We start from the raw sequence: 25,315 nt of genomic DNA on the forward strand, positions 1-25,315 counted from the left end.
TTCTGGGTCAATGATAAGAATATTTTATAAACGTTTGCTATATATCACATTTCAGAAAGATTATACCAAATTAAATGTCATCTAGTAGTTATATAAGTAAATGAATACACCCTCACATATATTGATGAAAACTGTACAGGAATATATTATTATGGTTATTTCTGAGGAGTGTGCTATTTGTCTTTATTCTATGCTTGCATGTTTTATATTTGTTTATAATAAAGGTATGTTCTTATACATAAATGTATATTACTTATATAGTCATTGCTAATTTATATTTTCTATATGAAGCATAATTTTCAAAGCATTTATATATTTAATTTGGATTATAACAATATAAGAGACTGGTCTCCAAACTGTCTACCTAATGCTGCACAATTAGCAAGATTTAGTTATCTAAATGATAAAACTGTCCATCTTGGGCTGAGGCAGCAGGCTGGCTGCATCAGGTAAAAACTGTGTACCTAGCTTGCTGCATTAATTGCCCTGTGGGACCGCCCCCCAGGGTACGTGCATGTGCCCTGAGATAGGAAGAACATTGATCTCCATTGGGTTGCAAGTTTCTTTCAAGTCTCTTGGCAATGCCACCACTGCCTCAGTTTAGTGGTGAAAAAATAAATAAATAAAAATGAGTGGTGGCCAACTGCTGGAGAAATTTCCAGCCCACGCCAGCCTAGCATGGAAGAAACCATGAGAGGCCCTACAGTAGAGAAAAAGAAAATATGCTCTATAGGATATGGGCAAGAGAGAAAAGCCTTTACCAGGAGGACAAAATCCATTTCTCTTTAGGTGTCCCTCCAGGGCCCTGTATTGACGACACATAACACATTATCCAAGGGCAAAGAAGAACTATTTTACAAGGTTTTTTACTTCATTATTTTACTTCATTATTACAGAGACTGTAAAAAGGATGAATTTAGAAATGAGAGATGAAAGCTCAAAAACAGACAGAGGAAGCATTCAATGGTTCACCGTTAAGCATAATGTTAGCCGACAATCTTAGTAGATGCTTTTTTACAGGTTGAGGACATGCTCCTCTATTCCGAATTTCCTGAGAGTTTTTAATGGGAATGCACATAGGTTTTTCTATTTTGTCTTGTTTATTGGTGAATTACACTGATTGATTTTTGAATGTTAAATGAATCTTACATTTCCATTATTAACCCTAGTTTATAATAATAAATGAAGGAGTGTGTGTGTGTGTGTGCACGCGCGCACGTGTGTGTGTGTGTGTAAAGGGGTCAGCAGGGAAGACTGGTGTATATTTCTTCAGATAAGAGAACTGGGGAAGAAAAACAAGCCAGAGCTCACTCCTAAGCTGAGCATGTGTGGAACAGACCCGGGGAAGTATCACAAAGTCTTTGAAAACTGAATCACAATTTGAAACACCACCCAGGTCTTAGACTGACCTCTGAGTGGCAAAATCTTATACTAACTTCCGAGGGGTACATTTGAAGGACAAACACAATGTGGCATATTAAAGGCTTTGAAAATTGAACTGACATTGGAAACATTGCCCATGGAAGGTAAGAAGAACTACTTGTCTGATGCTATGGATTGACAATGTGTTAAAACAAACAAGCAAGCAAACAAAAATCAGTATTCTCCAGATAATTTTAACAGGATCTAGAGTCTAAATAGCATAATATGAAAAGTGTCTAGAATGAAATCTGAAATTATTTAGCATACAAAAAATCAAGAAAATGTAACCAATTCTCAACAGAAGAGACAATCAACAAATACCAACCCTGAGATTACCCAGACATTCGAATTATCAAAAATATTAAAGCATCTGTTATGACTGTGCTCCGTAAGATATAAATAAACAAATTTAAAGTAAATGGAAGAGTAGAAGTTCTCAGTAGACAAATATAAACTCCAAAAACTAAAGCAGAGAAAACTGAACCTAAAACGAAAGTTAAAAATATATACATTTAGCAAGATACGTAAGAAAAGTGTGATGAAGGGGGGAGAGTACTTTAATAGTATAAGTGTAGAAGTATTCTCTGTGGTTGTAACATTTGAGCATTAAAGACCAGAATGAAGTGAGGGAGTAAGCTAAAAACAATTCTTAAAAATACAAAAAATATTATAATTACCAAGTTTTTGGAGTCCCTACATTAAGTCAGATGAGTATTTTGCTTTTGTGTCATTCAATCTTTACAACAGCAATGAAAGAAAGGCATTGCTATTTCCATGTTGCGAGGGAAGAAAACGAGGCTCACAACTCGAGACAGAACATACACATATATACACACACACACATATATATATATGAATTTCTTCTTCTACTTACTAAGCTCCCTGCTTATTAAGGTTGCTTAGTAAGCAATGATGACTTAAATTTCTCTTAATGAAGATTTCCTCACCCCAACAACTCATTTTCTTCTGGGCCAAACTTTAAGTAAGTAGGAGAAGGAAGGATTAGACGGAGGGCCTTGATATCCTCAGTTATCTATTGAATGTGTGCATTAGTTCACTCACTACATTTTGGTCTTTGGTGCTCTATTTCCCTGCCTTCCTCTCTATTTTGCACTTTGCCTAAATGACAGCTTCATAAATGTTTTTTTGAACAAATATGAAAATGACTGCTATAATGTTTCCTCATTTGATAAAAACTCTTTAAAAGACAAGGACTGTGACTATCACTGAAGTTTTTTCTCAAAGGCTAGAAGAAGAATATGCTCTCATTACTCTGGAGATGCTTAATAGGTGAACAAAAACTGACAGATACGAGAAGACTGAAATTCTGTTTCACCAACCACAACAAAAAATCATCTGGGATTCAGACCTACATCAGGTCAACAAATGAGCTGTCACTTCTGTATTGTCCATCCCCAATGGGCCCTTTTTTGTCCTCACGCTCCATGAACCTATCTGACTTTTGCTTTTCGAAAATGCTTTGCCAAAACATATTCCGACACAATGGAGTGATGACATTGTCAAGTCTGATTCAAAACATAGAAAAGTGGGGACTCTGACTCTGCTTGAGATAAAGTTTTTGCATGGTAAATGGCATTTGAACTGGGCGTTGAATGATGGGAATGAGTTTGTCCAGCTGAAGACCTGAAAGAGCACTGCAGGTGGAGAGAATAAAAGGCGCAGAGCTTGAGAAAATAGAGCAGGAAAAAGTGTGCTTCCTTCAAAAGCGTGGATCTGCTCACTACCCTCATATGAGGTCCAAACAAATGTTGTGTCTGATTCAACCTGGCAGATTCCCTGGCTGACCTCAGATTTCTTGACTGACCTCAGATCCTGAAGAGAGTCAAAAGGAAGGGAGACTTGCCTCTGCCTTTCCCTCCTTGGCACCCCCTTTTCTTCCCACAGTCCCCTTCTTTCCCATCACCATCTTCTCACTGCTCTTCTTCCCATCAAATTGTGGTCTGAATTGTAAATAGCACATTTCTTATGTTAAGCTCACTAGGAAGAACAAAGACATATAGGTGGGAGAAAACTGAAGTCAAAGGCTTTGTGTAAACAGAGTATCCAAACCATAAAACAGCAGCTTGGACTTTGCAATGCCCCATGTCTGTGCCAGGGATTACACAGCCAGACTCACATTTTCTAATACTAAAAAACAACAGAAGCAGTCACCCCTCACAGACTCCTTTTATCCACCCTCTCCACATTCTCTTTCACCTACTGCTTCAGCACCAGACCAAGGCCTGTTTATAGATCTAAGACTAACAGACAGTCTTTATAGGTGACAGAGTGCACTAGTTCCTCGGATTCATCCATAAGAGACCCACCTTACATTCCATCCAGAAGTTTTTTTATTTTATACAACTTCTTTATGCTTAAGAAGTTGCAGGATACCACCTCCATGTAGCTGAACCTCTTCCATTTTTCTGCAACTTCTACACTATCAAAGGAAGGTTTGTTTAATCAGTGCTGACACTTAACGGGTTAATTAGATAAGCATGCCAGCGGAGATGAAAAAGTGCCAGAGTAAGGAGAAATAGGAGAGATGGAGAAGATGTAAGGGCAGAAAAATTGAAGAGACAAGTGAAGAGAAGGTCCAGAATGTCTTGCCAAGTGGCAAGAGATAATTTTTCCCGGACAGGATAATTTATTAGTTACCTCACCTTAAGTCATTCACTTTATGTCTTCAAGTCTTCACTTTGTCACCTGTAAAAGGGGGCCATGAGAATATCTGTGCTCCTTATTACACAAAAGGCAATACCTTTTTAAGTATTGTGGTGGTATTAGTGTTAAGCTACGGATCCTTTTCTATCACCTCCCAGGAAGGAAAGCTACTGGCTGCAGAACCTTTCTCAGAGAATATTTAACTTCCTTATTTCTCAGACTATAGATCAAAGGATTCAGCATGGGGGTGACCAAGTTATTCAGGATTTGAACAGTTGCATTAAGCCAGGGATTGGGGGTGGGCTGCAGGTAGATGAGAACCACTGGCATAAAGGAGAGGAGGATGGCAGTGAGGTGGGCGCTGCAGGTGGAGAAGGCATGGCGTTGGCCCTCGGCAGAGTGGATCTGCAGGATGGAGCAAATGATGCAGCTGTAAGAGGTGAGGATGAGAAGGAAACAGCTGAGGGGCATGAGGCCCACGCTGATGAACCCCACCATCTCCAGGGCGGAGGTATCTGCGCATGCCAGCTTCAGCATGACTGGGATATCACAGAAATAATAGTCCACCTCATTGGGGCCACAGTAAGGCAATTGGAAGGTGAGAGTGGTCAGAAAGGTGGCCTGAATGCAGCCAAAGAATGAGGTCCCCATGGCTAGGATGACGCACGCTCTGTGGCTCATGATTACGGTGTAGCGTAGAGGGTGACAAATGGCAACGAAGCGGTCGTAGGCCATCACCGTGTACAGGAAACACTCAGTGCAACCCAGGAAATGGTAGAAGAAGAGCTGGGACGCACAGCCTGCATAGGAGATGGCTCGGCTGTTCCCCGAAAGATAGCACAGCATCTTAGGGGAACTCACAGAAGGGAAAAATATGTCAAAAATAGACAGTTTGCACAGGAAGAAGTACATGGGCGTGTGAAGCCGAGTGGAGGAGACAATAGCCAGCAAGATGAGCAGGTTCCCCATAAGGGTGAAGATGAAGAAGGACAAAAACAGGACCAACAGCATAGTCTCCAGACCCTCCGTGTGCGGGATGCCCAGCAGGATGAATTCAGTCACCACGGAGAAATTCCTCATCTTTGTCAGAGCGTTGGACCTCAAAAAAGAACACAGGCCTGCAAAGTATGAATACAGACATCAAATCAGGAAGCTGTGTGACAGATGTGCTGGCTTCATGTTTTAACATTCCACAATCAACCTTCTTATGTAGGGTCAGATCTACATAAAAATATAAGGATGATAAAAATTCTTGACCGTAGTCTTTAACTTTTGGTTTTGGCCAAGTTGGATTAAGGTCACCACAGCCTCTTTCTCACAGAATACAATTAAAACTTTATATAAAATCACAAAACTTATTTGCCTAAGAACTCTGAAAAGCAAACAGAAGAGGCAGATGGGCAAGAGGAGACAAACCTAGAGGAGAAACCCCTACAAATACGAATTTCTGCTACATTTCTCCTCTAATCTTGTGGTTTTGAACGGAGGGTGGCCAAAGTTACAGAACAGAGTGGAGGCTGCTCAGGATGCTGAAACCCCAATAGATGACCCGTGTTTTTCACTAGGAAACCTGATAAAAGAGGCCTCTGTGATCAAAGCATGTGAGGGAATTCCTGCATTGTCTCTCTCTCTAGTTTTAATTCCAGCTGTGTCACAACCGTCTTCGCAATTTTAAAACTATGAGGCAATAGCATGAGAAACAAAAACTTAGAGATAAACTCCACTTTCTGAACAGAAGATGCAAGCATGGAGGAGTGTGTGTGTGTGTGGGCGTGTGTGTGTGTGTGTGTGTGTAAAGGGGTCGACAGGGGAGATTGGTATATATTTCTTTAGATAAGACAGCTGGAGAAGGAAACAAAGCCAGAGCTCACTCCTAAGCTGTGCATGTGTGGAACAGACCCAAGGAAGTATCACAAAAGCTTTGACCCCTGAGTGACAAAATCTCATACTAACTTCTGAGCAGTACATTTGAAGGACAAACACAATGCGGCATATTAAAGGCTTTGAAAATTGAACTGATATTGGAAACATTGCCCATGGAAGGCAAGAGGAACTACTTGTCTGATGCTATGGATTGACAATGTGTTAAAACGAACAAAGAAACAAACAAGAATCAATATTCTCCAGAGAATTTTAACAGGATCTAGAGTCTAAATAGCATAACATGAAAAGCATTCAGAATGAAATCTGAAATTATTTAGCATACAAAAAAATCAAGAAAATGTAACCAATTCTCAACAGAAGAGATGATCAACAAATACCAACCCTGAGATTACCCAGACTTTAGAATTATCAAAAATATTAAAGTGTCTGTTATGACTGTGCTCCATGAGGTATAAATAAATAAATTTAAAATAAATGAAAGATTAGAAGTTCTCAGTAGACAAATATAAACTATAAAAAATGAAACAGAGAAAACTTTCAGAACTGAAATATAGAATTGATGCTTAAGAGATTGGAAATATTTAACATCATACTGGGAGTTCTAACCAGTGCGACAAAGGCAGAAATAACTCAAGAGGATACAAAGTAAAAAATTTTTCTATTTACATACAATATGTTTATCTCCATAATAAATCCCGAGGAATCTACAATAAAAGCTTCTAGAACTAATAAGGGAGTTTAGCAAAGTCACTGGATGCAAAGTCAATATACAAAAATGTGTTATATTTCCATAGATTAGCAACCAAAAATTGTAAATCAAAAGTAAAATGAATACTATCATTTATAACAGCACCAAAATACACAGTTTCGAGTCTAGTAAAATATGTTCAGGATCAGTATATTGAAAATAAAACATTAATGGAAGCAATCAAATAAGACATATAAAAATGGAGAAATGAACTCTGTTTATGAATTGAAAGACTCAACATTGTTAAAAAATCAGTTCTCCCTAACGTGTATCATCAATGCAATCTCCATCTGAATTCCAACAGGTTTTTTTTTTTTAGATATTAAGAAGATGATTCTAAAGTTTATATGTAAAAAATAATAATTGTAATAAACAAACGCTTTTGAAAAACAACAAAGTTTGAGGGCTCATACTATCAGATTTTAAAACTTACTATAGTGCTATGTTAAATCAAGACCATGTGGTCTTGATGGTATTGATGAAGAGACTTACAGCTCAATAGAACAGAACAGAGATTCTGAGAACAGAACCACACATATGTGGTCAATTAATTCTTGACAAATTGTGCAATGGCAAGTGAATAGAGAAAAATGATCTTTTCAACAAATACCGAATAATTCTGAAACAATTAGCCATTCATACAGTAAAACAAAACAAAACAAAAACAAAACTAATGATCACAGACCCATGCCTAACACCTCATATAAAAATACACTTAAATGAATCATACATTTAAATACAAAATCTGAAACTTTAATACCTCTGAACACTCATGCAGTCCACATAGATCATTGTGGAATTTTCTGCAGTATTGTAAAAGAGAATCCAAGTCACATTCTCTGGTTTCCAGAAGAGTGTGGTATCTCAGCCTCAGGAACTGAAATTTGGTGTTTATAGAAGGAGGTCCCAAGGGGGTATACTATCAAGACTTGAACACACTCATTCTCCCTGGATTACTTTCTTCAGATACCGTTGGGCATTTCTCATGATGTAGTCATTGGTAGCTAAGAGGGAGCAATTAAAGTTAACCACATTTGCCACCCAAAATAAAATAGCAAAAGTGAGATGCTTTGAAAGAGAAAATATATACACCTTTTCCCAGTGTGCTTGTCTGAAGAATGGACTCCAACCCTGACCTCAAGGGTTCATGGTTCTTTTTGTGCCTGTCTCTTACATGTTTATGTCTTTGCCTGTGGTGACATTTCAACACCTGTACTTCAAACATGATAGATCTATTCACCTTTAAAACATTACCCTTAGCAAACTAATGCAGGAACAGGAAACAAAATACTGCATGTTCTGTCTTATAAGTGGGAGCTAAATGATAAGAACTTATGAACACAAAGAAGGAAATGGTCATGGGGGTCTACTTGAGGATTGAAGGTGGGAAGGGGAAGAGGAGCAGAAAAGATACCTACTGGATACTGGGCTTAAGTACCTGAGTGATTAAATAATCCACACAAGGAACCCCCATTACGTGAGTTTACCTATGTAGCAAACCTTCACATGTACTCCTGAACCCAAAATAAAAGTTTAAAACCCCCCCAAAACAACAAACAGAAAAACCAATAAGAACTACGAATATATGTGTAGTAGTTACCATGGTAACAAATTAATACCATTTTTAATGCATCTTAGAAGAAGAGAAGCACATGCCATGGGGAAAGCCAGAATGCTGCTGAAGAAGAGTCCCTTGGGATGGTAGATGCTCATTGGGATGCTTTCGTGTATGGTATGTAGCATTAAAAAAACAAAAATCCTCAATTATGTTAAAAACAAATATGTACAAGCATTGTACTGAATATTTTATGCATATTAACTCTCTTAGTCTTTACCAAAACTCTGTAAAACAGGTAGTGTTAATTCCCATTTTACATCAGAAAGCCAAGGCACAAAGAATGTAAGTGAATTGAACAAGTATCTACATCTGTTAGTGGGCAGATTTGGGTCTCATACACAGAACAGTAGGAATGCTTTGCTGAGTAGTTACTAATTCTGACTTCCTAATATTCATTTAAAGATAATAATTCTAAATAATCTTATTTTGTATTGCTTTACTTTTATAATGTAATTTTATTTTCTCTTAATTCATTCTCAGAAAAGCCTTGCAAGACTGTTGTAATTTCCAGATAAGGACATTGAAAATCAGTGACCTAAAAACTTTTCTGAAACTAAAAAGTGAAGAGTAAGTTATACCCAAATCTTCTGACTCCATGTTCAGTCTTATTTCTACTACACCTTCGCTGTCTCCAAAATTACTTGGTGCAGAGAGAAATTGCCCCTGAGTAAGGGAAAAAAATCACTGACAGATTCATACTTCCAAATTTGGAAAAGTTTTCCTGGCATCCTTGCAGCCATTAACTGTCTTTATATATTATTCTTTCTTTTATTTTTTTTTTTATTATACTTTAAGTTCTAGGGTACATGTGCACAACATGAGTTTATGGCACCAGGTTATAGCTCAGGAGACAGACACGAGTCTCTCAAGATTATATTATACTAAATTAACAGGTTGTACAGCCACAGAGAAATTTTAGTGCCTAATGATAATCCGCAAGAACATACTTCAGATTATGGTGTAAAAAAGATAAATTTGCATCATATTCATTTCATTCAGAAATAACAGCGTATCTCCTTGTTTTACTTCTACTTATGAATTCAAATATTCAGTAAGCCTGCAGAGTTTGTCCTAGACATAACCGAAAAGACCTCACCCATAGAGGTAGATCCCACCCTTTAAATGAAAGGTTTTACTGTTTCATGTTCATGTATTTATAGTAACCCCCAATTATTCTAATAAAAATAACTATTCACATATTATCTGTCCATTTGTTGGTGGCAGTGGGAGACTCTCTCAAAGAAGCCAAAGAGGCAATAATCAAGCATGGTTACTTGGACCCTAATGCCCCAAAGATTGATTCGTTGAATTTAAGTCAGAAGAGAAAATAATCTTTATGCGATTCAGGATATGCATATGGAAAAATGTCCAACAAGAGTTTGGAAAGGAAGATTTAAGGTTTACTCTAGATATCATGGCTAGTGATATAGATTTCTAAGTCATCCTGCAAAAAGATAAGTCCTCAACCTCTGAAAGAGCGTAATGGTCACTTATACCATAGTTCTCCTCTACTTGGGTTTATGGATATGAAGCATTCCTAAGTAACAAAAAGAAAGCTGACACTGATCTGGCTTGATCCTCTTAAGAGATATTATTTTATTATGATTCAAATCAGCATCATAAAGCAGTTAAGTGTAGTGTTTACTGCATAATTCAGAAACAAATTTAACAAAACTTTAAGTATAAAACTCTATTACTTATTACAATACCCGTCTTTCTTAACCCATTTACACCTGAAGTTGCAATTTTTTAATTTTTGCAATCAGACCTTGGCGATGACTTTAAGCAGTAGGATATAAATAACTCCCACATGCTTAGTGTTCCAATAATGGAACACTAGGCATAAGTGGCTAAATGCCTCCCATTTTGTCATGACACCAAATATATATCTAATAATAATCTAATTTTGTTGATAAAAAGGAGTTCAGAGAAAATTGCTGGTGTTTACCCCTTGAAAACCATCTTCTAGAGTACCTCAAATTTACCAACACCTGCAATAATTTCAGACTTACTAGAGTTCCAAAATTATTTGTCTTAAGGTGCTGATCTAATAGTACAACCTTTTTTTAAACAAATATCATAAATTATATTGGTTTTATACATCAATTAGAGAGCAATCAGTTGTGTTCTGTTGTTGTTGTTTTGTTTGTTTGTTTGTTTGTTTAGACAAAGTCACACTCTGTCACCCAGGCTGGAGTGCAGTGGCACAATCCCAGCTCACTACAAGCTCTGCCTCCCAGGTTCAAGCGATTCTCGTGCCTTAGTCTCCCAAGTAGCTAGGATTATAGGTGCCCACCACCATGCCTGGTTAATTTTTTTATTTTTAGTAGAGACGGAGTTTCACCATGTTGACCAGGAAGGTCTCAAACTCCTGATCTCAGGTGATCCACCTGAGGTGGCCTCAGCCTCCCAAAGTGCTGGGATTACAAGCATGAGCCACTGTGCCCGGCCGCAATTAGATTATTTTCAAGAGGCTATAAATATGTATTCTAAACAACTTTGACCATCACAGAGATTACATCATGTAATAAAGATTTGAGAAGGAATATGATTGACCTAACATAAAAACTTCTTCCTAGACTATGAGAAAGCTGGAAGAAATGTTCAAAGGCTTATGCTCCCCAACACATTTCAGTCCAATTGTATCAGAATATTAAGTCTTTGTCTGGGTCATATTAACTCTCTGGAGCCCCTTCAGTGGTTTTGGATACCCTTGAGTTATTCGTGTGTTAGCTTTCAAATTCTTGACTTAATGGAACCCATGAAGATTTACGCATCGTAAGAACAGGAAATAAACACCTCAGACCAAGCATCAAGAAATAAACTTTCACAAATAATTTATACTAGTTAAATCTGTTCATATATCAAAACAATCTTCAAAATTCTATTGCAGTTATTTCTCATTAATATAAATAACTGATTGTGAAAAGCGATTGGCAACTTCTGGTTTCTGGTCCAGCATGTAAGAGCTTCAGGGTAATCCTTTATCCTACCAACAAGTAAAAAGCTGAAGCTGACTAAACTAAAAGATCAACAACTCTTCTTTGATCTGTCAGAGGAGTGAGGCCACAGGTAAAACCACTGTCCCCAAAATTGGAGAAATAGGTGAATACAGAGAATCACATCTTACTGGAACAGAAAACCATGAATGGAAACCTCCATCAGAACCAGTGCTGGGGTACAAAAACCTAAACTGTAATTGATGAATGGTTTCTGGCTCAGTGTGGACAAGTATGAGATTCAAAAACTTAGGGGCATCCAGTTATAGGAGAGTCTCCACACTTTTGTGAGGTTTGCTTCCAGAAGCTTGGCCAGGTTTTCATAGTGAATATTGGAGAAAAGTTCCTTAGTGCTTCTGGCAGGGGGAGTGGAAAAGGAACCATTTTAAAGTATTCCAAAGAATTCTGTTTTTCTTAGTCTGACCTCAGGAGAAACTACTAAATCAGCACCTAACCTGCTGGAGTTTTATCAGGGCCTAAATGACCTAGGGGAAAGAAAACAGCCAACTCCAGCCAGCTCTGACCTTCTATGTGGCAGGAAAACAGTCTCACCTCTAACACACTCTAGCCATTCTGTCCCAACTAAGGACAGGGGAGGAACTGAGAAGCACTTGTGAACTTCACAGTCTAAAGGCAGAATCTCACCAAAGACTGAGACCCAACCATAGGAATATAGAAAGCTTTTCCTTCCCCCACACATTACCACCACATTACTAGTGTCCTATTTCTAATAGTTTCTTTTACTCAGTACCTCATGTCCAGCTATCAAGAAAAAAACTGCCAGATATACCAAAAGGCAAAAAGCACAGATGAAGAGACAGAGTAAGCATATGAACCACATTCAAATATGGCAGAAATCCTAGATAATTAGACTGAGAATTTAAAATGTGCTTTTATGCTAGGGGCTCTAAGTGGATAAAGTAGACAGCATGCAATAACAGATGAGTAATGATAACAAAGAGAGTGACATTTGAAGAAAGACCTCCTCCCTCAGTAAAAGCCAGAGATCAAAAATACTGTAACAAAAATGAAGAATGCCTTTGATGGACTTATTAGTAGTTTGGACAGAATAGAATTTAAACAAACAAAGATAAGACAAAGAAGAATATTACATAATGGTGAAGTGCCCAATTCACAAGAAGACCTAACTATTCTAAATATACACATACTCAACAACGGAGCAACCAGATTCATACAGCAATTCTTAAACCCTACAAAGGGATTCGATAACCACACAATAATAGTGGGAGACTCCAACATCCCACTAAATATTAGACAGATCATTGTGACAGAAAATTAACAAAGATATTTGGGACCTGAACTCAACACTTGATGAAATAAACTTAATAGACATCTACAAAATTCTCCACCCCAAACCAACAGAATATACATTCTTTTCATCTGTACATGACACACATTCTAAAATTGATTCAACATACAGAAATCAATAAATGAGGTTCACCATACAAATAGAACTAAAGACAAGAACCACATGATCACCTCAATAAATGCAGAAAAGACTTCTGATAAAATTCAATGTCACTTAATGTTAAAACTCTCAACAAACTAGGCATTGAAGGAACATACTACAAAATAATAAGAGCCATTTATGAAAAACCCACTGCCAATATCATGCTGAATGGGCAAAAGCTAGAAGCATTCCTGTTAAAGACTGGAACAAGACAAGGATGCCCTCTCTTGCCAGTCCTATTCAACACAGTACTGTAATTCCTAGCCAGAGCAATCAGGAAGAAGAAAGAAATAAAATGAAGAGAACTACTCAGCTTACCCATGTTTACAGATTATATGATTCTGTATCTAGAAAACCCCATAGTCTGTGTCCAAAAGATCCTAGATATGATAAACAACTTTGGCAAAGTTTCAAAATACAAAATCAATGCACAAAAATCAGTAGTAGCATTTCTATACTGCAACAATGTCCAAGCTGAGGGCCAAGTCAAGAATGCAATCCCATTCACAATAGCCACAAAAAGAATAAAATAACTAGGAATACAGCTAACCAGAGAGGAAAAAGATCTCTACAATGAGAATTACAAAACACTACTCAAAGACACAAATGAATGGAAAAACATTCCATGCTCATGGATAGGGAGAATCAATATTGTTAAGATGGACATAATGTCCAAAGCAGTTTAGAGATTCAATGCCATTCCTATCAAACTACCAATGACATTCCTCACAGAATTATAAAAAGCTATTTCAAAATTCATATGGAACTAATAACAGCCTGAATAGCCAAGATAACCCTAAACAAAAAGAACAAAGCTAAAGGCATCACATTACCCAACTTCAAACTACACTACAAAGCTGCAGTAACCAAAACAGCATGGTACTAGTACAAAAACAGACAAATAGACCACAGGAACAGAATACAGAGTCCAAAAATAATTCCACACATCTAAAACCATCTGATCTTCAACAAAAATTGACAAAAGCAAACAATGGGGGAAATGACTCCCTATTCAATAAATGGTGCTGGGATAACTGAACCCCTTCCTTACACCATACACAAAAATAAACTCAAGATGGATTAAATACAATGTTAAACCAAAACTCTAAAAATCCTGGAAGATAACCTAGGAAATACTGTTCTGGACATAAGACCTGGAAAAGATTTCATGATGAAGATGCCAAAAGCAAATGCAGCAAAAACAAAAATCAACAAATGGGGCCTAATTGAACAATAGAGCTTCTGCACCAAAAACAAACAACAACAACAACAAAACAACAAACAGAGTAAACAGACAAATTACAAAATCGGAGAAATATTTGCAAATTATGCATTCAACAAAGGTATAATATCCAGAATCTATAGGGAACTTAAACACATTTAATTTACAAGCAAAAAACAAACCCATTAAAAAGTGGGTAAAGGACATAAACAGACACTTTTCAAAAGAAGACATACAAGTGGCCCACAAGCATATGACAAAATGCTCAACATCACTAATCACTAGAGAAATGCAAATTAAAACCACAATGAGATACCATTTCACACCAGTCATAATGACTACCATTAGAAAGTCAAAAAGTAACAGATCCTGGTGAAGTTGTAGAGAAAAGGGAATGTTTATACAGTGCTGGTGGGAATAAAAATTAGTTCAGCCATTGTGGAAAGCAGTGTGTCAATTTCTCAAAAAACTTATAACAGAATTACCATTTACCATAAACCCATTATTGGGTATATATCTAAAGGGATATAAATTGTTCAACCATAAAGACACATACATGCGTATGTTTATCATAGTGCTATTCACAATGGGAAAGACATGGTATCAACCTAAATATCCATCAACAGTAGATTGGGTAAAGAAAATGTAGTATATATACACATCATGGAATACTATGCAGCCATAAAAATAATGAGATCATGTCCTTTGTAGCAACATGGATAGAGCTGGAGGTCATTATCCTTAGCAAACCAGCACAGGAACAGAAAAAAAAAAATACCACAGGTTCTCACTTATAAGTGGGAGCTAAACATATGGACATATGGACATATGGACACAAAGAAGGGAACAACAGACGCTGGGGCCTACTACAGGGTGCAGGGTAGGGGTAGGGTGATAACTGAAAAACTACCTATCAGATATTATGCTTATTACCTGGATGATGAAACAATTTGTACACCAAACCCTACAGCACACAATTTACACATATAGCAAATGTGCACATGCACCCTGAACCTAAAATAAAAGTTAAAAAAAAAGAAGTAACTATAACAAGTACCTAAAAATATTAATATGCAAAGAAATTTAATTATAAATACTCCCTGAAATAACATATTGCTATAATAAATAGTTTCAACAACAACAAAAAAGAAAGGGAGCTGGAAAAGTCTAAAATACTGGCGATTAAACAACATGTTTCTAAACAATACAAGAAAGGGTCAAAGAAGGAAACACAAGAAAAATTTTAAAATAAGCAAACTAAATGGAAATTAAAGATTAACTTATCAAAATTTTTGGGAAACAGCAAAAGCAGTGCTTACAGGAAATTTTGTAGCATTAAATACACATACTAGCAAAGAAGAAAAATCTGATATTCATTTAAGCATCAATCTTAGGACACTAGAAAAGAAAGAGCAAATTAAATCCAAATTATGAAGAATAAAACAGATAATAAGGCCAGATATAGTGGTTCACACCTGTAATCCCAGCACTTTGGAAGGCTGAGGCAGAAGGATTGCTTGAGCCCAGTTTGAGACCATCCTGGGGAACACAGTGTGATCTCGTTTCTACAAATTAAAAAAAAAAAAAGAGAGAGATTGCTGGGCAGGCTGGTGTGTGCCCATGGTCCCAGCTACTCAGAAGGCTAAGGTGGAGGGATCACTTGAGCCTGGAAGGTCAAGGCCACAGTGAGCCATGATCACTCCACTGCACGCCAGCCTAGGAAACAGAGTGAGATCCCTTCACAAAAAGAAAGAAAAGCAAAGAAAGGAGAGGAGAGGAGAGGAAAGGAAAAAAGAAAGAAAAGAAAAGAAGAAAAGAAACAGTAAAAATTAGAGCAGAAATTCCTGAAACTGAAAATAGGGCATCAACAAAACCAAAAGCTTATTCTTTAAAAATATCAATAAAATAGATGTCTGTGCCTAGCAGGCTAATAAAAAAGAGAGAAGATACAAACTACTTATATTAGAAATTAATGTGGGAACATCACTACAGAGCCCATGCACATTTAACAGGATAATAAATTATATGAAAAATTATATGCCCACAAATTTCATAACCTAGGTGAAATGGACCAGTCAGTTCCTTGAACAACACTTCTACCAAAATTCGTTCAAGAAGAAATGGGCAATCTTAATAGGCCTGTATCTATTAAAGAAATTAAGTAAATAATTAATATCTTCTCAAACTAGAAAGTACCAGGTCCAAATGGGTTCAGTGATAAATTCTATCCAACATTTCAGGAAGAAATTATATCAATTCTGCACAATTTCTTCTAGGAGATAGACATAGAATACTTTCAAACTCATTTTATGAGGCCAGCCTTAAACTAATACCAAAACTAGACAAAGATGTTACTGGAAAATAAAACTACAGACCAATATGTCTCAAGTGTATAGGTAAAAGAATCCTCAACAAAATATTAGTAAATTGAATCCAATAATGTGTAAAAATATACACCATGATCAAGTGGAATTTATTCCAGGTATACCAGGCTGGTTAAGCACTTACAAATCAATTCATATAAGTTATTACATCAGCAAGCTAAAAAAGAAAATTCACAAGATCATACAATGTATACAGAAAAAGCATTTGACACAGTCCAATGTCCATTCATGCAAAAAACTCTCAGCAAAGTAGGAATAAAGAGCAGCTTCCTCAACTTGATAATGCATATATATGAAAAAGGAAAAACCCAACCTTACAGTTAACATCATGCTTAATAAGGAGAAACAAGCAGCTTTCCCAGTAAGGTCAGGAGCAAGGCAATATGTCCCCTCTCACCACTCATTTTTAATATTGTACTGGAAATACAATGTTTCTTATCTTACTGAATTAGCTAAGATCTAAGATTTTCTTGGCTAATACAATAAGACAAGAAAAGGATATAAAAGATATATTCATTGGGAAGGAAGAAGTGTGACTGTCTTTGTTCACAGATAATATGGTTGTCTATGTGGACAATCTATAAGAATTGACAGAAAAAGAAAATCAGCAACAACAATAAAAAATTCTTGAACTAATTAGCAATTATAGAAAAGTTGCAGGACAAAAGGTTAACGTACCAAAGCCAATTGTTTCCCTATACTGATAAAAGTGTTTCCCTATACTGATAAAACTCTTTCCCTGTAATGAAAAATGGAATTTGAAATTAAAAGCATAATAACATTTACATGAACACCTCATCAAAGAAAAAAAAATACTTAGGTATCAATCTAACAAAGACCTATATGAGGAAAACTCCAATCTTTGGTGGAAGAAATCCAGTAAATAAGTAAGTGGCGAGATAGTCCATGTTTGTGGAAAAGAAACAGTATTGTCAAAATGTCAGTTCTTCCCAATTTGATCTATAAATTCAATGCAACCCCAGTAAAAATCCCAAGATGCTATTTTGTGAATATTGAAAATTTGATTTTTTTTTTTCATCGAGAAGCGATCTCACTCTGTTGCCCAAGCTGGAGGACAGTGGCACAATCTTGGCTCATTGCAGCCTTGAACTTCTGGGCTCAAGTGATCCTCCCACCTCGGCCTCCCTAGTAGCTGGGACTACAGTTGTGCACCACCATGCCTGACTACAGACTCATTATTAAAATTTATGTTGAGAGGTGAAAGATCTACAATAGCCAATACAACATTAAGAAAAAGAATGAAGTTGAAGGACTGACACTACCTAACTTCAAGACTTACTTTAAAGCTACAGTCATCAAGACAGTTTGTAATTCATAAAAATAACAGACATATAGATTAACACAATGGAATATAGAGTCCAGAAATAGACCCACAAAAATATAGCCAACCGATATCTGCAAGAAGAACAAAGACAACATAAAATGGCAAAAAGAAAGCCTTTTAAACAAATTGTGCTACAACAAATCCAGCTATAGCTGGATATTCACATGTAACAAAACCAAAATCTAGATAAAATTCACACTCTTCACAAAAATTAACCCCAAGGGATTCCAGGCCTAAATATGTTAAATGCAGAACTATGAAATACCTATAAAAACACAGGAGAAAATCTAGATAACCTTGGATTTAGTGATGGCTTTCTAGATAAAACATGAAATTCATGATTCGTAAAAAAAGGAATTGCTAATCTGCACTTCCTTAAAACTAAAAATTTCAGGTCTGCAAAAGACATTGTCAAGAGAATAAAAATACAAGCCACAGATTGAAAGCAAATATTGGTTAAAGACACACGTAATAAAGGACTGTTATTATTCAAAATATACAAAGAAGACTTAAAACTCTATATTTTTAAAAACTCTGATTTTAAAACGGCCCAAATACCTTAGCAGATACCGCACCAAAGAAAACATACAGACAACAAACAGGCATTTGAAAAATGTTCCATAACGTGTGTCATCAGAGAAATGCAAATAAAAATAACAATGAAATACACTATACATCTACTAGAATGGCAAAAATCCAGAACGCTGACACCACCAAATGCTGGGGAGGATATGAGGCAAATGAATGCTCATTCATTGCTCGTGGGAATGCAAAATAGTACAGCCAGTTTGGAAGACAGTTTGGCAGCTGCTGACAAAACTAAACATATTCATCATATGATACAGGAAAAACACTCCTTGGTGTTTACCGAAAGGAGCTGAAAACTTATGTCCACACCAAAACCTGCTAATGTATGTTTATAGAGGCTTTTCCATAATTGCCAAAACTTGGAAGCAATCAAGATGTTCTTCAGCGAATGATTGGATAAATAAATTGTGAGTGTGTGTGTCCTTAAGGTAGAACAATTTATATTCCTTTGGGCATATATCCAGTGCTGGGTCTAATGGTCATAACTAACTTGCATTCCCACCAACAGGGTATAAACATTTCCTTTTCTCCAGTCTTGCCAGCATCTGTTGTTTTCCAACTCTTATTAATAGTCACGCTGACTGGTATGAAATAGTATCTCATTGTGGTTTTGATTTGCATTTCTCTCATGATTAGCGATGCTGAAAAATTTTTCATGTTTGTTGGTGCCTTAAATGTTTTCTTTTGAGAGGTGTTTGTTCATGTCCTTGGCCTATTTTTAATGGGGTTGTTTTTTATTTGCCAATTTATTTAAATTGCCTATAGATTCTGGATATTCAGCCTTTGTTGGATGATTAGTTTGCAAATCATCTTCCTCCATCCTTTTTCTTCGAGCCTGTGAATGTCCGACTTAGTGTCCCACTTGTCTGTTTTTGTTCTTGTTGCAGTTGCTTTTGGGGACTTAGTCAAACACTCTTTGCCATGGCTGATGTTGAGAAGAGTGTTTTCTAGGCTGTCTTCCAAGATTTTTATCCTTCGAGGTCCTACCTTTAAATCTTTGATCTATTTTGAGTTAATTTTGTATATAGTGACAGGTAGAGGTCCAGTTTTAATCTTCTGCATACGGCAAGCCAGCTATCCCAACACCATTTATTAAATAGGGGGTCCTTTCTCCATGGCTTGTTTTTGTTGGCTTTGTTGAATATCGGAGAGTTGTAGGTTTGTAACATTATTTCTGAGTTTTCTATTCTGTTCCATTGGTCTATGTGTCTGTTTTTGTACCAGTACCAACTTCCTTTGGTTACTGTGGCTTTATAGCATAGTTTGAAGTCGGGTAGTGTTATGCCTTCGGCTTTATTCTTTTTGCTTAGGGTTGCTTTGGCTAATTGGGATCTTTTTTGGTTCCATATGAATTTTAGAATGTTTTCTTTATTTCTATGAAGAATATCATTGGTAATTTGGTAGGAATAATATTGAATATGTAAATCATTTTGGACATTATGGCCATTTTTATCATATTGATTTTTCAAATACATGAGCATGGAATATTTTTCCATTTATTTGTATCATCTTTGATTTCTTTCAGCAGTGTCTTGTAGTTCTCCTTGTAGAGGTCTTTCACCTCCTTGGTTATCTGTATTTCTAGGTATTTCATTGTCTTTGTGTCTATTGTAAATGAGATTCTGTTCCTGATTTCACTGTCAGCCTGGATATTGTTAGTGTATAAAAACGCTATTGATGGCCAGGTGCGGTGGCTCACGCCTGTAACCCCAGCACTTTGGGAGCCATCGATGGGTGGATCACCTGAGGTCAGGAGATTGAGATCAGCCTGACCAATATGGTGAAATCCCATCTCTACTAAAAAATTACAAAAATTAGCTGGGAGTGGTGGCACGCACCTGTAATCCCAGCTACTCAGGAGGCTGAGGCAGGAGAATCACTTGAACCCGGGAGGTGGAGGTTGCAGTGAGCCAAGATCACACCATTTCACTCCAGCCTGGGTGACAGAGCGAGACTCCATCTCAAAATAAAAACAAAACAAAACAAAACAAAAAAATCAAAAAACAAAACACCAAAAATTAAAAAAAATAGATTGATTTTTGTATTCCATAACTTTACTGAAGTTGTTTATCAGTTCTAGGAGCCTTTTGGGAGATTCTTTAGTATTTTCTGGGTATAGAATCACATCATCAGCAAAGAGAGATATTTTGACTTCTTCATTTGCTATTTTGATACCTTTTATTTCTTTCTCTTGCCTGACTGCTTTGGCTCAGACTTTCAGCACCATGTTGAATAGGAGTGGTGACAGTAGCCATCTTTGTCTTATTCTAGTGTTCATGGGGAATGGGTTCAGCTTTTGTCCATTCAGTTTGATGTTGGCTGTGGGTTTGTCACAGAAGGCTCTTATTATTTAGGTATGTTCTTTCAATGCTGAATATGTTGAGGGTTTTTTTTATGAAGAGATGTTGCATTTTATTGAAAGCTTTTTCTGTGTCTATTGAGAGGATCATGTGGTTTTTGTTTTTAATTCTGTTATGTGATGAAAAACATTTATTGATTTGCATTTTGATTTGCATAGGAACCAGGCTTGCATCCTAGGAATAAAGCCTACTTGATCATGGTATATTAACTTTCTGATGTGCTGCAAGATTCTGTTGCTAATATTTTGTAAAGGATTTTTGCATCTGTGTTCCTGAGGAATATTGGCCTGAAGTTTACTTTTTTCATTGTATCTGTGCCAGATTTTGGTATCAGGCTGATGCTGGCTTCATAGAATGAGTTAGGCAGTAGTCTCGTTTCCTTGATATTTTGGAATATTTTCACTAGGATTCATTTCAGTTCCTCTTTGTACATTTGGTAGAATTTGGCTGTGAATCTATCTGGTCCAGGTTTTGTTTTGTTTTGTTTTGTTTTTTTATTAGTTGGTAGGTTCTTGATTATTCATTTAATTTCAGAATTTGATTTTGTCTATTCATGATGTCAATCTTTTTTTGATTTTTTCTTGGAAAATTGTGTACTTCCAGGAATTTATCCATTTCCTCTAGATTTTCTTTTCTTTTCTTTTTTTCCATATAACTGTTCATAGTTGTCTCTGAGGATCTTTTTATTTTTGTGAGATCAGTTGTAATAGTGCCTTTATCATTTCTGATTATGCTTATTTGGATCTCCTATTTATCTTTCTTAATCTAGCTGGCAATCTATTAATCTTAATTTTTTTTTCAAAAACCAACTCTTGGTTTAATTGATTTATTATTATTATTATACTTTTAGTTCTGGGATACATGTGCAGAAAGTGCAGGTTTGTTACATAGGTATATGCATGCCATGGTTGTTTGCTACACCCATCATCTACAGTAGGTATTTCTCCTAATGCTATCCCTCCTAACCCCTCACTCCAGACAGGCCTCAGTGTGTGATGTTCCTCTCCCTGTGTCCATGTGTTCTCATTGTTAAACTCTCACTTATGAGTGAGAACATGCAGTGTTTGGTTTTCTGTTCCTGTGATAGTTTGCTGAAAATGATGGTTTCCACCTTCATCCATGTCCCTGCAAAAGACATGAACTCATCCTTTTTTACAGCTGCATAGTATTCCATGATGTCTATGTGCCACATTTTCTTTATCCAGTCTATCATTGATGGATGTTTGGGTTGGTTTCAAGTCTTTGCTGTTGTGAACAGTGCTACAATAAACATACATGTGCATGTGCTTTTATAGTAGAATGATTTATAATCCTTTGGGTATATACCCATTAATGGGATTGCTGGGTCAAATGATATTTCTGGTGCTAGATCCTTGAGGAATTGCCACACTGTCTTCCACAATGGTTGAACTAATTTAGACTCCCACCGACAGTGCAGAAGTGTTCCTATTTCTCCACATCCTCTCCAGCATCTGTTTTTTCCTGACTTTTTAATGATAGCCATTCTACCTGGTGTGAGATGGTATCTCATTGTGGTTTTGAGTTTTGATTTGCATTTCTCTAATGACCAGTGATGATGAACATTTTTTCATATGTTTGTTGGCCACATAAGTGTCTTCTTTTGAGAAGTGTCTGTTCATTAGCTTCGCCCACTTTTTGATGTGTGTGTTTTTTTTTTTTTTTGAGATGGAGTATCACTCTATCACCCAGACTGGAGTGCAATGGTGCAATCTCGGCTCACTGCAACCTCTGCCTCCCAGGCTCAAGAGATTCTCCTGCCTTAGCCTCCCAAGTAGCTGGGATTACACACACACCACCATGCCCAGTTAATTTTTGTATTTTTAGTAGAGATGGGGTTTCACCATGTTGTCCAGGATGGTCTTGAACTCCTGACCTCAGGTGATCCACCCTCCTCGGTCTCCCAAATTGCTGGGATTACAGGAGTGCACCACCATGCCCAGCCTTGTTCATTTTTTTCTTGTAAATTTTTTAAGTTCCTTGTAGATTCCTATTTTTATACCAGTGCCATGCTGTTTGGTGACTATGGCCTTATAGTATAGTTTGAAATCAGGTAGTATGATGTCTCCAGATTTGTTCCTTTTGCTTAGTCTTACTTTGACTATGTGGGCTCTTTTTTAGTTCAATATGAATTTTAGAATTGTTTTTTTCTAATTCTGTAAAGAATGGTTTCAAGTCTGTTTTATCCTGATATAAAAATAGCCACTCTTGGGAGGCCAAGGTGGGCAGATCACGAGGCCAGGAGATTGAGACCATCCTGGTTAACACGGTGAAACCCCGTCTCTACCAAAAATACAAAACATTGGCTAGGCGTGGTGGTGGGCACCTGTAGTCCCAGCTACTCGGGAGGCTGAGGCAGGAGAATGGCGTGAACCCAGGAGGCAGAGCTTGCAGTGAGCCGAGATCGCCCCACTACACTCCAGCCTGGGTGACAGAGCGAGACTCTGTCTCAAAAAAAAAAAAAAAAAAATAGCCACTCCCGTTCTTTTTGTTTTCCATTTGCATGGTAGATCTCACTCCACCCTTTTACTTTGAACCTGTGGGTGTTGTTATATATAGGATGGGCTTCTTGAAGACAACAGATGGTAGGGTTTTGTCTTTTTATGCAGCTTGCCATTTTGTGTCTTTTAAGTGGAACATTTAGCCTGTTTACATTGATGTAGTTAGTACTGACATGTGTGATTTTGATCCTGTCACTGTGTTGTTAGCTGGCTGTTAAGTAGACTTGACTGGATTGTTACTTTATAGTGCCCGTGGGCTATTGCTTAAATATACTTTCGCAGTAGAAGGTATCGTTCTTTTGAATCCATGTGTATCTTTCCCTTAAGGACCTCTTGTTAGGCTGGTCTAGTTGAAACCTATTCCCTCAGCATCTGCTTGTTAGTGAAGGATTTTATTACTCCTTTACCTATGAAGCTTAGTTTGGCAGGATGTGCCATTCTTGGTGAGAATTTATTTTCTTTAAGGTTGCAGAAAATAGGCCTCCAGTCTCTTCTGGGTAAGGTTTGTGCTGTGTGGTCTGCTACTAGACTGACTGATGAGAGTCCCTCTGTAGGTGACTTGCCCTTTTTCTCTAGTTGTCTTTATATTTTTTTCCTTTGGCTGGGCGCAGTGGCTCATGCCTGTAATCCCAGCACTTTGGGAGGCCAAGGTGGGTGGATTACTGGAGGTCAGGAGTTCGAGACCAGCCTGACTAACATAGTGAAACCCCGTTTATACCAAAAATTCAAAATTAGTCAGACATGGTGGTGGTCACCTGTAATTCCATGTACTTAAGAGGCTGAGGCAGGAGAATCACTTGAACCCAGGAATGAGCTGACATCATGCCATTGCACTCCAGCCTGGGCAACAAGAGTGAAACTCTGTCTCAAAAAAACCAACTTTTTTTTTTTTCTTTTTTTACCTTTGTATTGACCTTGATGAATCTGATGACTATGAGCTTTGGGGATGGTTGTCTTGTACAGTATCTGGCTGGAGTTCTCTGTATTTCTTGGATTTACATGTAAACCTCTAGTGATATTAGGGAAAATTTCATGGACTATATACTCAAATACATTTTCCAAGTTCCTTATTCTCTCTCCTTCTCTCTCAGGAATGCTGGCAAGCCATAGATTTGGTCTCTTTACCCATATTTCTCATAGGTTTTGTTTATTTTTCTTAATTCTTTTTTTTTCTTTATTTTTATCTGACTGACTTGATTCAAAGGACTGGTCTTCAGGCACTGAGAATTTTTCCTTGGTTTGGTCTTTTCTGTTGTTATTACTTCTGATTGTATTATGAAATTCTTGTAGTGAATGTTTCAACTCAGGACGTTCAGTTTGGGTCATTCTTACAATGGATATTTTACTTACAATCTTACAATGGATTGTTTTACTGGGTGTTTGGCTTTCTTGGATTGAGTTTCAACTTTCTCCTGGAACTAATAAGCTTCCTTACCATCCAGATTCTGAATTCCATGACTGTCATTTCAGACAATCCAGACTGGTTAAGAACCATTGCTGGGTAGCCAATGGGCTCATTTGGAGGTGAGGGGACGCTCTGGCTTTTTGAATTGCCAGAGTTCTTGTGCTAATTCTTTCTCATCTGGAAAGGCGGATGTTCCTTTAACTGTGGTTTAAGTTGAGTGTAGTCAGTTGGCTTCATTTCTGAAAGTTTTCAGAGGGCAAGGCTCTGGACAGGGTCTTTGTAGTTGAATTTTTGTCCTTGGTTTCACAGCCCCGAGAATTAGTTGTTTTTTAGTGTTGTACTTTGGGCTGTGATCCAGTAGACGGCGCCAGAGAGCAACAGGGGGTAGATGAGCTCTTATTGGAGGCTGGGCTCCTGTGTGTATCCTTGCATTTGCAGCTGTATTCTATAGTGTCAAGGAGAGAGAGGTGACCCCATCCTTCTTTTGGTCTGATTCTGGGCCCAGGTCCGCTCCTGGTCCTTTGGGGAGCCACCTCTGATCACTGGCACTATGCCTGTGATTTTTTTTTTTTTGCATTTATTATAAACAAGGGTACAGACCCTAGACTCAGAAACACAAAGATTTGAAGCTAAGACAGCTCTGGTGAAACAGTAATAGGGGGAGAAGGAACACCGAGGTATTCATG

At 37.3% G+C, this 25,315-nt stretch overlaps 1 protein-coding gene across 1 annotated transcript; it reads right to left on the reverse strand.

The window, feature by feature from the left end:
* Nucleotides 1-1,798: 1,798 nt before the first annotated feature.
* LOC101010796 (olfactory receptor 149-like) lies at nucleotides 1,799-8,947 on the reverse strand. The gene has a single exon (XM_021926681.2). The coding sequence runs from the start codon at nucleotides 5,164-5,166 to the stop codon at nucleotides 4,234-4,236; it is 933 nt and encodes a 310-aa protein (XP_021782373.2). The 5' UTR covers nucleotides 5,167-8,947; the 3' UTR covers nucleotides 1,799-4,233.
* Nucleotides 8,948-25,315: the final 16,368 nt, after the last annotated feature.

The sequence above is a fragment of the Papio anubis genome, chromosome 12 (genome assembly GCF_008728515.1).
Source record: "Papio anubis isolate 15944 chromosome 12, Panubis1.0, whole genome shotgun sequence".
Lineage (NCBI taxonomy): Eukaryota > Metazoa > Chordata > Mammalia > Primates > Cercopithecidae > Papio > Papio anubis.